The following is a 12,483-nucleotide window of genomic DNA, read 5'->3' as shown; positions in this document are numbered from 1 at the left end:
ACTCCCCCCCCCCCCCCCCATGTTTTTCCATTCTCGCCTCCCCTTTTTACCTGTAGGCTGTAGCGTGGCCGAGCTCCTCTTCCTCCTGTCAGTCAGGTGTCCTGCCGTATTTTCGGAGACTCTGTGCCGCGCATGCGCAGTACAAGGGGGGTCCGTATCCGCCGGGCGGAACTTATTCGGCAGAACACCGGCCGGGTCCCGTGCGGTACAGGAGATTCAGTTTCCTGTTCCCGCCCGGACTGAAAGGAAGTGGGCACTCAGTGTGCACTTCCTGTCAGTCCGGCCGGGAACAGGACACTGAATCTCCTGTACCGCACGGTACTCGGCCAGACTGACAAGAGGAAAGAAGAGGAGCTCAGGCCACGCTACAGCCTGGGAAGGGGAAGTTGGGGGCCCCAAGCAATTGTTTGTTTTGCCTGTCCTGTAGCGACGGGCCTGACAAACAGAGAGGGTGAATCTCCATATCGGGAACAGAGACAGCAATAAGAACTGACAAATGTTCTAATCCATCTCCACTCTATCAAAAGTGGTAACGTTTTGCCTTTAGTTCTAGTGGATGTAAACCCTCCATACACCCAGTGAAGTGAACAGTCTGAGATGATACACAGGGATGAACCAAATCTCCCTACATAATTTTTACATGTATATCTGCTGTCTTCACATTATATACTGTTTAGGAAGTTGAGATTGTGTTAGGAGATTTTCTCTTCCTGGTTGTGATGCCTGGGCATACAGCCAAGATAGCTAACATTGCTGATTGGAGGAAAGGCACACACCCCCTCTCCTCATAGGCAGAGACTCTCAGAGCTGTTTTGTAATTGGAGCAGCTCTCTGCTAATCTATTTTAGCAACCTCCTCTGACAAAAGATTCTGGCTGCCTTTGTCTAAAAAGCCCAAAAATATGTCCGGAGTTCTCAGGCTGATAACAGAGGAACTGTTCAGAAGAGAGCTATAAGACTTGGCTCATTGAAATGAGATGACAAAATACTGCAGATATATGTGCCCAGCTCAAATTTCATGAATCGGGTTTACATCCACTTTTAATGCCCTTTCAGACGTGTCCGCTTTTTCATCCATCCGTTTGTGGATGAAAAAGGGACATACATGGGTCCCTATGTGATTGCGGGTGTCAGCGGATAAACATCCGCTGACACCGTATTCATAATCACTCGCCTCCGCAAAGATCCGATTTTGCAGACGGAAGAATGTCCTATTTTTTCTTTCGTCTGCGGATCGGATGAACACGGACACACGGTCCGTGTTCATCCGATCCACCCATAGGGGAGAGCGGAGAAAAAACAGGGCGGTCCCTGCACAGTGTGCGGGGACCGCCCTGTCAGCCGCCGGCTCAGCGGGGATCCACGGAGCGATCCCCACTGAGCTTACGGACACACGGAGGCGGATCATTACTGATCCGCCCCGTGTGAAAGAGCCCTAAATGTATTGGAGAACCACAAACTAAAAAAACTGTTTAAAATTGGTTCTGTGTACCCAGTGAAGTGATTGGCCTTGTGCAATACACAGAGATGAAGCAAATACTCCTACATAAGTTGTACCTATCTATCTGCAGTCTTCTCTACCTCTTTTCAGAGTTCAGGATTTAAAAAGCTTATAGAAACGGGGGGCAGAGAGCTAAAGTTGCATCCTGTAGATCTTGGCGAGGAGAGCTCAGAGCAAATTGGAGGGAAGAAAAATGCACCCTTTCACACAGCACACAGGAACAGAGCTGAGGCTGTCAATCATAGGCTGTGTGTGAGCCCCTTTCACTGTCACTTTTTTTCACTTGATGTCAGGAAAACTTTTTCAGCAGTGACTCATGCTGATTGCAGAGGAAGGAAGCACCAGAGAGAAATGACACTTGGTGCTCTGGATTTAGACACGTACACACTATAGAGGGATATACTTTGTTCATATTTCATGTCTGAGGTTTACAACCACCTTAAAAACAGAACGGCAGGATGAACCGTTAACGGTCCAACATTGGTTGGACAGGTACTGTCTGAGTGCCAGTCTTCGGGACTCTTGGCCAGCAGCGGATGGGTTCACGCTCACCACTCAGAAACCTGCCCAGCAATGCAAGCTGAGCTGTACAAAAAAAAACTTGTCCGAAGTGATTCATGCTGATAGCAGAGGAAGGAAGCAGCAGACCGAAAAGACACTTAGTGCCCTGGATTGAGACAAGTGCACACTATAGAGGGATATACTTTGTTCATGTCTGAGCACTTTAATGCTTAGGCCAAGATACAGACCTCTCCAAGCATGCAGTAATTCCATGCTACCTCTACTACTATTGATTAAAGTGGATCTTTACTTTAACCACTTAAGGACCGACTTGCGTACATATACGTCGGCACTTTAACCACTTAAGGACCGCCTCCTGCACATATACGTCGGCAGAATGGCACGGCTGGGCACAAGCACGTACAGGTACGTCCTCTTTAAGTGCCCAGTCGCAGGCGCGCGCCCGCGACCCGGTCCGACGCTCTGGGACCAGCGGACCCGATCGCCGCTGGAGTCCCGCGATCGGTCCCCGCAGCTGAAGAACGGAGAGAGCTGTGTGTAAACACAGCTTCCCCGTTCTTCACTGTGGCGCCGTCATTGATCGTGTGTTCCCTTTTATAGGGAAACGCAATCGATGACGTCACACCTACAGCCACACACCCCTACAGTTAGAAACACAAATGAGGTCACACTTAACCCCTTCAACGCCCCCTTGTGGCTAAAGCGGGGGTTCATTTTTTTTTTTTTTTTAACATTAGATTGAGGCTAATTACGGGAAGCACAATCGGGTGTTTTTTTTTTTTTTTTAAATCGATGTAGTACTTACCGTTTTTGAGATAGATGTTCTCCGTAGCTTCCGGGTATGATCTTCGGCACTGGGTGTTCCTATTTGATTGACAGCTTTCCGACCGTCGCATACATCGCGTCACCAGTTGCCGAAAGAAGCCGAACGTCGGTGCGGCTCTATACTGCGCCTGCGCACCGACGTTCGGCTACTTTTGGCAACTCGTGGCGCGCTGTATGCGACGGTCGGAAGGCTGTCAATCAAATAGGAACGCCCAGTCCTGCAGACCATACCCGGAAGCGGCGGAGAACATCTATCTCTAAAACGGTATGTACTGCATTGATTTAAAAAAAAAAACACCCGATTGTGCTTCCCGTAATTGGCCTCAATCTAATGTTAAAAATGTGTTTTTCGGGTGAACCCCCGCTTTAACTCCCAAACTGCAATTGTCATTTTCACAATAAACAATGCATTTTTAATGCATTTTTTGCTGTGAAAATGATAATGGTCCCAAAAATGTGTCAACATTGTCCCAAGTGTCCGCCATAATGTCGCAGTCACGAAAAAAATTGCTGATCGCCGCCATAAGTAGTAAAAAATAAAAAAATAAAAAAATTAATAAAAATGCAATAAAACTATCCCCTATTTTGTAAACGCTATAAGTTTTGCCCAAACCAATCGATAAACGCTTATTGCTATTTTTTTTTTTTTTATTTTATTTTTTTTATACCAAAAATAGGTAGAATACGTATCGGCCTAAACTGAGGAAAAAAAATGTTTTTTTTTATATATTTTTGGGGGATATTTATTATTGCAAAAAGTTAAAAATATTGAATTTTTTTCAAAATTGTCGCTCTATTTTTGTTTTTTAGCGCAAAAAATAAAAACCGCAGAGGTGATAAAATACCACAAAAAGAAAGCTCTATTTGTGGGAAAAAAAGGCCCCCAATTTTGTTTAGGAGCCACTTCACACGACCGCGCATTTGTCAGTTAAAGCGACGCAGTGCCGAATCGCAAAAACTGGCCGGGTCCTTTTAGCTGCCTAAAGGTCCGGGTCTTAAGTGGTTAAAGATGAATATTTCGGTAACGGCAGCAGCTGCTGCCATAACCGAGATATTCATCTTTTCCGTGGCCGGTCCAGTAAACGATAATGGTGGTCTCTGCGGCGGATTTGCCACGAGATCACCATAATCGGTGGCGGAGAGGGCTCCTGCGCCGTCCGCCGCTTACCGGAGCCGTCAGCAGCGATGGAGGTGATCGGGTCCTTCACGCTGCTTGCCATGGATACGAGTGAGGGCAAGATGGCCCCCACCCATCTCCATAGCATAGAAGGGCGGAAGCGACGTCAAAACGTCACTTCTGCCCATGCGTCTTAAAGGCACATTTTTTTTGTAGTCATTTTTTTTTTAAATAACATTTTTTATAATTTTTTTTATTGCATTTTTGTGTAAATATGAGATGTGAGGTCTTTTTGACCCCAGATCTCATATTTAAGAGGACCTGTCATGCTTTTTTCTATTACAAAGAATGTTCCTTGTAATAGGAATTAAAGTGACCCATTTTGAATTTTTTTTTTGGGGTACCGGCCACAAGCTGTTGGTAATTTTTTTGCTTTTTGCCTTATTCAGTGTAATTTTTCTAAATAAAACTTTGGCCCGCTATTGTGCTGCACCTGCATACAAGAGCAGTAAATTCTCCATTGAAAAGGTTGCAATCTAACTCATTGTTGCTTCTTCTGCAGGACTACTGTGGTGGCAGCTGCTGCCTTCCTGGACGCCTTCCAGAAAGTGGCTGACATGGCAACCAACACTCGGGGTAAGCGGACAATCGCTGTCACATAATTTTACTGTTAACACTTTTTCATCCGCAGAGCTCAAGTCAAATGCCTTCTGTATGGAGAATGACGGATAACTACATGGTGGTTTGGGTTATCACTGCACTGGGGTCTGTCATGTCGTTTTCATGTATATTCCTTAAAATGCGGCTTAAAGTGGAGTGACTATCCTCAAGTGATACAGAGGTGAAACGAATACTCCCACATAAGTTGTACCTGTTTATCTGCAGTCTTCTCTTCCTCTACAGCAATTCACAGTCCATTTATGCAGCTTGTGTGCGCTTTCAGAAAGCAGGGGACAGGGAGCTGAAGTTGCACACTGCAGAGCTCAGTGAGAGCTGTTTGGAGGGAAGGGACCCCCCCTAAACACAGGAACAGAGCCGAAGCTGTCAATGACAGGCTGTTTGCATCGCATTCAGACCAAACTTTGCACAGGGCCCTTTTTTTGATCCGATTCATGTCCAAATGGACAGTTCGCAGTGCGATATGCAAACTGATTTGGGGGTGTCATTAACTTTTCTATTGACGCTCCCAGCAGTTTGCATAGTGCAGTGTGAACTACTGTGCGAGTCGATTGCTATGCGGGAACTTGCATTGGATTCGCAGGGTTCCCGCATCACACAAGTGTGAACCGAAACTTGGTGCTCTGGATTGAGACAAGTACACACTATTAGCTAGATTCAGAAAGAGTTAAGCCGGTGTATCAGTAGATACGCCGTCGTAACTCTGAATCTGCGCCGTCGTATATTTAAGTGTATTCTCAAATTGAGATGCACTTAAATCTAGCTAAGATACGACGGCCTGCGCTGTCGTGTCTTAGCTGTCTATTTCGGCCGGCCGATAGGGGCGTGAACGCTGATTTACGCCTAGAATGCGTAAATCAGCGAGATACGCCTATTCACGAACGTACGCTTGCCCATTGCAGTAAAGATGCGTTTTCAGGCGTAAAGTTAGTCCAACAAAAAGCTGGCCTAGCCAATGTTAAGTATGGGCCTCGTTCCCACGTCGTTTGCGTAAGTCGTCCGTGAATGGGGCTGGGCGTAATTTACGTTCACGTCAAAACCAATGAGTCTTTGTGGCGTAATTTGGAGCATGCGCACTGGGATATGTCCACGGACGGCGCATGCGCCGTTCGTAAAAAAACGTCATTCACGTCAGGTCACGGTTCATTTGCATAAAACACGCCCACCTTTTCACAATTTGAATTCAGCGTGCTTAGCCCGGCACATTTACGCTACGCCGCCGTAACTTAGGACGCAAGTGCTTTGTGAATACAGCACTTGCCTAACTAACTAACTAACTGACGGCGGCGTAGCGTAAATACGATACGCTACGCCGGCTCAAACATACGCCGCCCTACGTGAATCCAGCTACAACCTCTTTAGACTGAGTGCGTCTGTTCACAAAAACAACTTGGCACTTTTGGGACTTTTTACACCTCTGTGTTACAGGTGCGGTGCGTTTTGAAAAATGCAGCTTGCTATTGAAATGAATGGAAATGGCTGTAAAAACACTCCACAATTTGCGTTTTTTTGGTGCATTTTTGAGTCGCATGTCCATTTTTCATGTGCCAAAATCTGCGTAGAAGCCAATCTACGGCAAACTTTAATTGAACAAGCTGAAGTTGCAAGCTGATTGGTTTCTATGCAGAGCTGCACCAGATTCTGCACCCTCTAGTTTTAGTAAATCAACTCCGATTTGAGGCCGGGTCCACATATATGCAAATCAGTTTGCGTTTCTGTTCACAGGTTTAGGTGCGATTTATTTATTTATTTTCTTCTGAATTGGCACCTGAACCGGACCCAAAAAAACACAGGACCCTTTTTAAAACCGCACCCCAGCCGACCCCACGCATGTGTGAACCGGTTATATTGAGAGCCGATCACATTCACATGTTATGTGAATGGGATGCGGCTAAAAACGCATCCAATTCGCGTATATGTGAACCCAGCCTAAATGTTTGCTTTGGGGTTTAACACTGCAAACGTCAACAGAATTTGGTGTCCTTTAAAAAAATGAAATCCACCTTTCTCTCCGAGTCCCCCATGACTTTGGCTACATTCAGAAAATGCGGCTCCTACCGTGATCCCCTAAAAGTACTGTGAAAGGCCTGCTAACTCTTGCTGCAAGAGATTGAAACTTCGATGAAATCGGACCCCACACAGGCGCACGGTAAGGATCACCGATTCTTCTTGTTGCGTTAAGTTTTCATTTTCTATAGCAGCGGAGCTCAGCTGTGAGATAATATATCACATGGAAGGTTTGGCAGTAGCCAGAGGCTCCCTGACTGAGGCCGCTAGTCCATTTTATTGTCGGTATGACCCCGCGGTCAGCACATGTCCTGTGCCATGATTGTACTCGGATCAGCAGTCAGCCTGGACAGTGTAACACCCTGACTGTGACTGCTAACTTCCAGAGGACTCTGGGGCTTCACACAAGGTTATCAGGTTATCGCCCACCGAAGAAGCCCTGTTTTGCTCGCTGTTTACAAGACAAGCTGAGAGCACCGGCTTCAAGATATTCAGGATAAAGGGCTGCTGCTTAAAGGTTATGTAAAGGAATTTTTTTAATAATAAAAAAAAAATTAACAAACATGTTATACTTGCCTCCACTGTGCAGCTTGTTTTGCACAGAGTGGCCCCAAACCTGGTTTTCTGGGCTCTCTCGGCGGCTGTCTCGGCTCCCCCTCGCAAGAACTTGTCACCTTCATGTGAGCTCTTGCGAGTTCTTGCGGCGCGCTCCTGTGATACAGCCAGCGGCCATAGCTGCTCACTGTATCACTCGGCCCCGCCCCCCGGCGCGCCGCGTCATTGGATGTGATTGACCGCAGCGCCAGCCAATGGCTGCGCTGCTTTCAATCAACCAAGGAATGAGCCGAGAAGCAAGCGTGTTCACGGAGCAGGACTTTCAAGGGGTCAGGTAAGTAAACAGGGGGGCTGGGGTCAGATGTTTTTTCACCTTAATGTATTTTATTGGGATTTTATGTGATGGACCAACACAAAGTGGCACATAATTGTGAAGTGGAAGGAAAGTGATTAAACTCTTTTCCAATTATTTTTATTAATACAAATAAATATGTGAAAAGTGTGTCGTACATTTGTATTCAGCCCTCTTTACTCTGATACCCCTAACTAAAATGTAGTGGAACCAATTGCCTTCAGAAGTAGCTCAGTTAGTAAATAGAGTCCACCTGTTTGTAATTTGATCTCCATATAAATACAGCTGTTCTGTGAAGCCCTCAGAGGTTTGTTAAGAGAACCTTGGTCAAAAAAACGCGCCAAGAAACGCACCAGACAGGTCAGTGATAGAGTTGTAGAGAAGTTTAAAGCAGGGTTACAAAGGGGGGGGGGGGGAGATTACCAAATAATGCACTCTAAATGCGTGAGAATAGAAAGACTAAGCCTTAAATATAACCACTGAGTAATCCAAATAACAAATCACAAATGCAACGTGAAACACAGTGAAATAAATAACACAATATAAATTAATAGCATAAAAAACTGGCATAGAAAACACAAACATGCAAAAAAGTTTATAATGAATGGAGTAAAATAAGTAAGTCTCTGAATGGTGATCCCAAAGCCAAGTGTTGAGGAATGAAAACTTCAAAGTGCAAAATACACCTCCTGTGATTTTTCAGCAGCTCACCTCACAGCTGTTGCTCAAACAGCCTCATCAAGTATCTACGCAGCCAATGGTACGGTATGTCTGAGGGACCCAATCCCAAATGTTCATATGTGAAGAGATCTAAGTGATGAAATAAAGGGCATATCTCTACGAGCGTCGAGCTCGCAATAAATCCTACGTGGCCTTTCCAGTCCCTCTTTACCTCACACTTGCGATCGATACTTGCTCAAAAGGGTGGTAATGAAATGGCAATAGAATCCTGCGTGTCCTTTCCTGTCCCTCTTTACCTCACACTTGCGGCAGATGGTTGCTCAAACAGGTGGCAGTCTAATAGGAAGAAGAAGGGACACACATTGCATAACCCCGTATGGAAACAGATTTAATGGTAAAAACAATTTAAAAACTCGCATTAGCAGCAAGTGTACGGTAGCATATATCCACGAGCGCCTCGCTCGTGTACCTGCCGTCAGATGGTGCTGTGTCTAGTGCTCCAATCCCGACGCATATCGTCACGTCACATGACTTCATCAGGGGATCAGGCAGGATTCTATTGCCATTTCATTACCACCCTTTTGAGCAAGTATCTATCGCATTTTGCGGGTGCTTTTAACCATTTATTTGGCCACTAACTGGGGTTAAAAGTGCCCCGCTAGAACCTGAAAAGCTCTGCGAAAATGACGCCCCATGCTGGCAGTGTAAAAGGGCTCTTGGTTGTGCACTCCACAAATCTGGCCTTTATGGAAGTGGTGAGAAGAAAGCCATTGTTGGAAGAAAGTCCTAAGAAGTCCGGTTTGCAGTTTACGAGAAGCCATGTGGGGGACACGGCAAACATGTGGAAGAAGGTGCTCTGGTCAGATGAGACCAAAATGTAACTTTTTGTCCTAAAATCAAAACTCTGTGTGGCGGAAAACGAACACTGCACATCACCCTGAACACACCATCCCCACCGTGAAACATGGTGGTGGTAGCATAATGTTGTGAGGATTCTTTTCTTCAGCAGGGACAGGGAAGCTGGTCAGAGTTGATGGGAAGATGGATGGAGCCAAATACAGGGCAATCTTAGAAGAAAACCTGTTAGAGTCTGCAAAAGACTTGAGATTGGGGTGGAGTTTCACCTTCCAGCAGGACAACGACCCTAAACATACAGCCAGAGCTACAATGGAATGGTTTAGATCAAAGCATATTCATGTGTTAGAATGTCCGTCAAAGTCCAGACCTAAATCCAATAGAGAATCTGTGGCAAGACTTGAAAATTGCTGTTCACAGACGCTCTCCATCCAATATGACAGATCTTGAGATATTTTACAAAGAAGAATGGACAGAATTGTCCCTCTCTAGATGTGCAAAGCTGGTAGAGACATCCCCAAAAAGACTTGTAGCTGTAATTGCAGAGAAAGGCGGTTCTACAAAGTAATGACTCCGGGGGGGCGCTATACAAATGTACCCCCCACACTTTTCACATTATCAATAAAACCTTTTGAAAACCATTTATCATTTTCCTTCCACTTTGTGTTGCTCTATCACATAAAATCCCAATAAAATACATTTACATTTTTGGTTGTAACATGAAAGAATGTGGAAAATTTCAAGGGGTATGAATACTTTTTCAAGGCACTGTGTATTGATAATATCTTTAAAAAATTAAGCAGTGCAAATAAAAGTTGGGTAGTTCATGCACCTTTTTGAGGTGAGAAGCTTTGCACGAGCCTGATGCACGACAATAGAGGCTGAATTGCTCCATGTTTGGGGTGCCGTTAAGACTACTTTCACACTGGGGCATGGGTGCGTCAGCGGTAAAGTGCCGCTAGTTCTAGTTACCATCGTTTTAGTGGCGCTTTTTGGCCGCTAGCATAGCGCTTTTAACCCCCACTAGCGGCCGAAGAAAGGGTTAATAGCGCCGGTGTTGCGGCGCTGCCGAATCGCTTTTCAGGCGTTGCTCATCGGTTGCCATGCAATTTGGTATCGCAAATAGAGCCTGGGGCTACATTAACGCCTAGCAGTTTGCAAGCGCGGGTCTTTGTGCGTTTCTGTGCTGCGCACACACAGGGTAGACCATTCATTTAAACGGGCTGCTCTGTGCGGGACAAATGCGCCAAAGTTGCTCCTTTTTGGGCGTTGTGCTTCATACATTTTTTAACCGCAGTTTGGCGCGTGCAAAAGCGCACATCTGCTTGCTGCGTTTGGGTGCCATTATCAATAAATGGCACCCCAAGCGCGGAATGCGTTTTTTTGCACGTTTCGCACATGCGCGCTATTGTGCACTTTTTTGCGTGCATTCACAAACTGCTCAGGTGGTAATTTAGCTTAAAAATCAGCCTGAACTTTGACCCCAGAAGCGATTCCTAGTAAAGCCGCCGGTCGCTTTCTCTTAAAATCTCTGAGCCTGCAGAACTGCGGCTTCCACTAGAGCAGGTTTCTGCAAAATATGGCCGCTGTCTTAGGCAACCAATCGGCTTCCCTCTGTAATCCTCCAGCCCGCACCCAGAGACATAAATTATGACTGGCTGCTTGGGGACGATTCTATAAATCTGGGCTTGCTGGTAGGCGCCGGTGCATTTTAATTTAAGGGCGAGCCGCAGCGCTGAGTGTAGGCGTTAAAAGAAATTGCCTCGTTATACGCTTGGTTTTTAATTAGCGCGGTCCTATAAAAAGCTCTTGATAGGTCGGTGCCGGGCTTGCTTGTCCTGTTTGCTTTTTTTTTTCCTCTCTATGCTTTGAAGGTCAGGTATTAAAGCTCATTTTAGCATTCGTGTCAGACCTGAATTAGTGCTGCTTTGATGCTCCTCGCCGAGGGTTTTCACCAACGTGATGGATGAAACGGTCGCCATGGCAACCGGCTCGGGTTCACCGTCCATCGCCGTAGCTGCTAGGCGATAGGACGGGGGGGAGACGAGATGGAGAGGGCCTTACCCCGCATCCTATCTGAAATTAACACTTTGTGACAGAGCCAGTGCTCGGCCGGGGCTGTGCGCTAGGCCTTCGGGCCCTGCAAATAGGAGAAAAGTCATTTTGCGTTGGCAAGCGTTGCATGATGCTTGTTACCTATAGGCGACTGAGCAAACGCTGTGACATCATCTCCGCGCCTTGTGTGCCCGTGACCTGAAACTACTTCTGCCATTTCAGCAAACTTGCCAACAAGATGGCTACAGGGCATGAAGTATTGTATTGTAAAAAGAATATCTTGTGTAAAAGGGACGCCGCTAAAATGACGGGATATAATTGGTTAGAACTACGCACAGCCAGGCGTTTGACATTACCCATGGAAGTTGAATATGTTTTAAAAATAAGAAAAAAATGAATCCCTTTCTAATCCAGTAATGCATTGAGGGCTTGTTCACATCAGGTGCGGTGTAAGAACGCGTACAGAATTGCGCATTTTCCCGCAGCGCACAAAAACGCATTAGAGTAAGAGAGGGTTATAGCCCCTGACATATGTTTTTGCCATCGGTGCCCAATTTTGGAGATTCACCTTCACTTCCTGTCCCATAGCCAAAACAGGAAGTGAGGCTGCAAATTAACCACTTGCCTTCCGGATGAATGAAATGTAGGTACTAATGCGCAAACCAAATACAGTAAAACCATAAAACCTTGGTTTGAGAGTAACTTGGTTTGAGAGCGTTTTGCAAGACAAGCAAAATGTTTTTATACATTTTTGCCTTGATATACAAGCGATGTCTTGATATAAGAGTAGCGTCATGTCGCAATGCTTTGATATACGAGTGTATATATATGTATGTGTATATATATATATATATATATATATATATATATATATATATATATATATATATATATATATATATATATATATATATATATATATAAAAAATTTAATCATAAAAAAAGTTGCTTTTTTTTTTTAACTTGAAAGTGGAGTTGCCCTTTAAACATCAATACAAGGTCTCTATCTTAGAGCTCAGGTTTTTGGCGATGTGACATAACCTGATATTTTGTTCAGCGGGCGTTTTTTTGGTCGTGACAGAAGCTCTCCCACAGTACACAATGCGGCGTCTTTTCAGTCCATTGTATACGGTGTATTTTCCATCCCCGGCATGAAAGGGCCATAGATACCATTGAACAGCCTGCGCCGCTCATCCCTGCCTGACTCTTTGTTCGATGTGAAAGCTCCTCGGATGGATCGGGTTACGTAGAACAGGTGATCGCATAGTGAGCGTAGCGAGAACTAGGACAGGACAGAACACCTGTCACAGCAGATGATTGTGAATGGCTGGATGAT

At 45.4% G+C, this 12,483-nt stretch overlaps 1 protein-coding gene across 8 annotated transcripts in view; it reads left to right on the top strand.

Moving 5' to 3' along the window:
• The window catches only part of MTSS1 (MTSS I-BAR domain containing 1), a 246,656-nt gene that overhangs the window by 69,091 nt on the left and 165,082 nt on the right, over positions 1-12,483 (top strand). For all 8 annotated transcript variants that reach the window (XM_040354946.1, XM_040354942.1, XM_040354947.1 and 5 more), the window contains exon 3: positions 4,527-4,600. In XM_040354946.1, the coding sequence (XP_040210880.1) occupies positions 4,527-4,600 (74 nt within the window). The remainder of the gene's footprint in view (positions 1-4,526; positions 4,601-12,483) is intronic.

Source organism: Rana temporaria, chromosome 5 (assembly GCF_905171775.1).
Source record: "Rana temporaria chromosome 5, aRanTem1.1, whole genome shotgun sequence".
NCBI classification, from domain to species: domain Eukaryota; kingdom Metazoa; phylum Chordata; class Amphibia; order Anura; family Ranidae; genus Rana; species Rana temporaria.
This window is presented reverse-complemented; position numbering and strand designations above follow the sequence as displayed.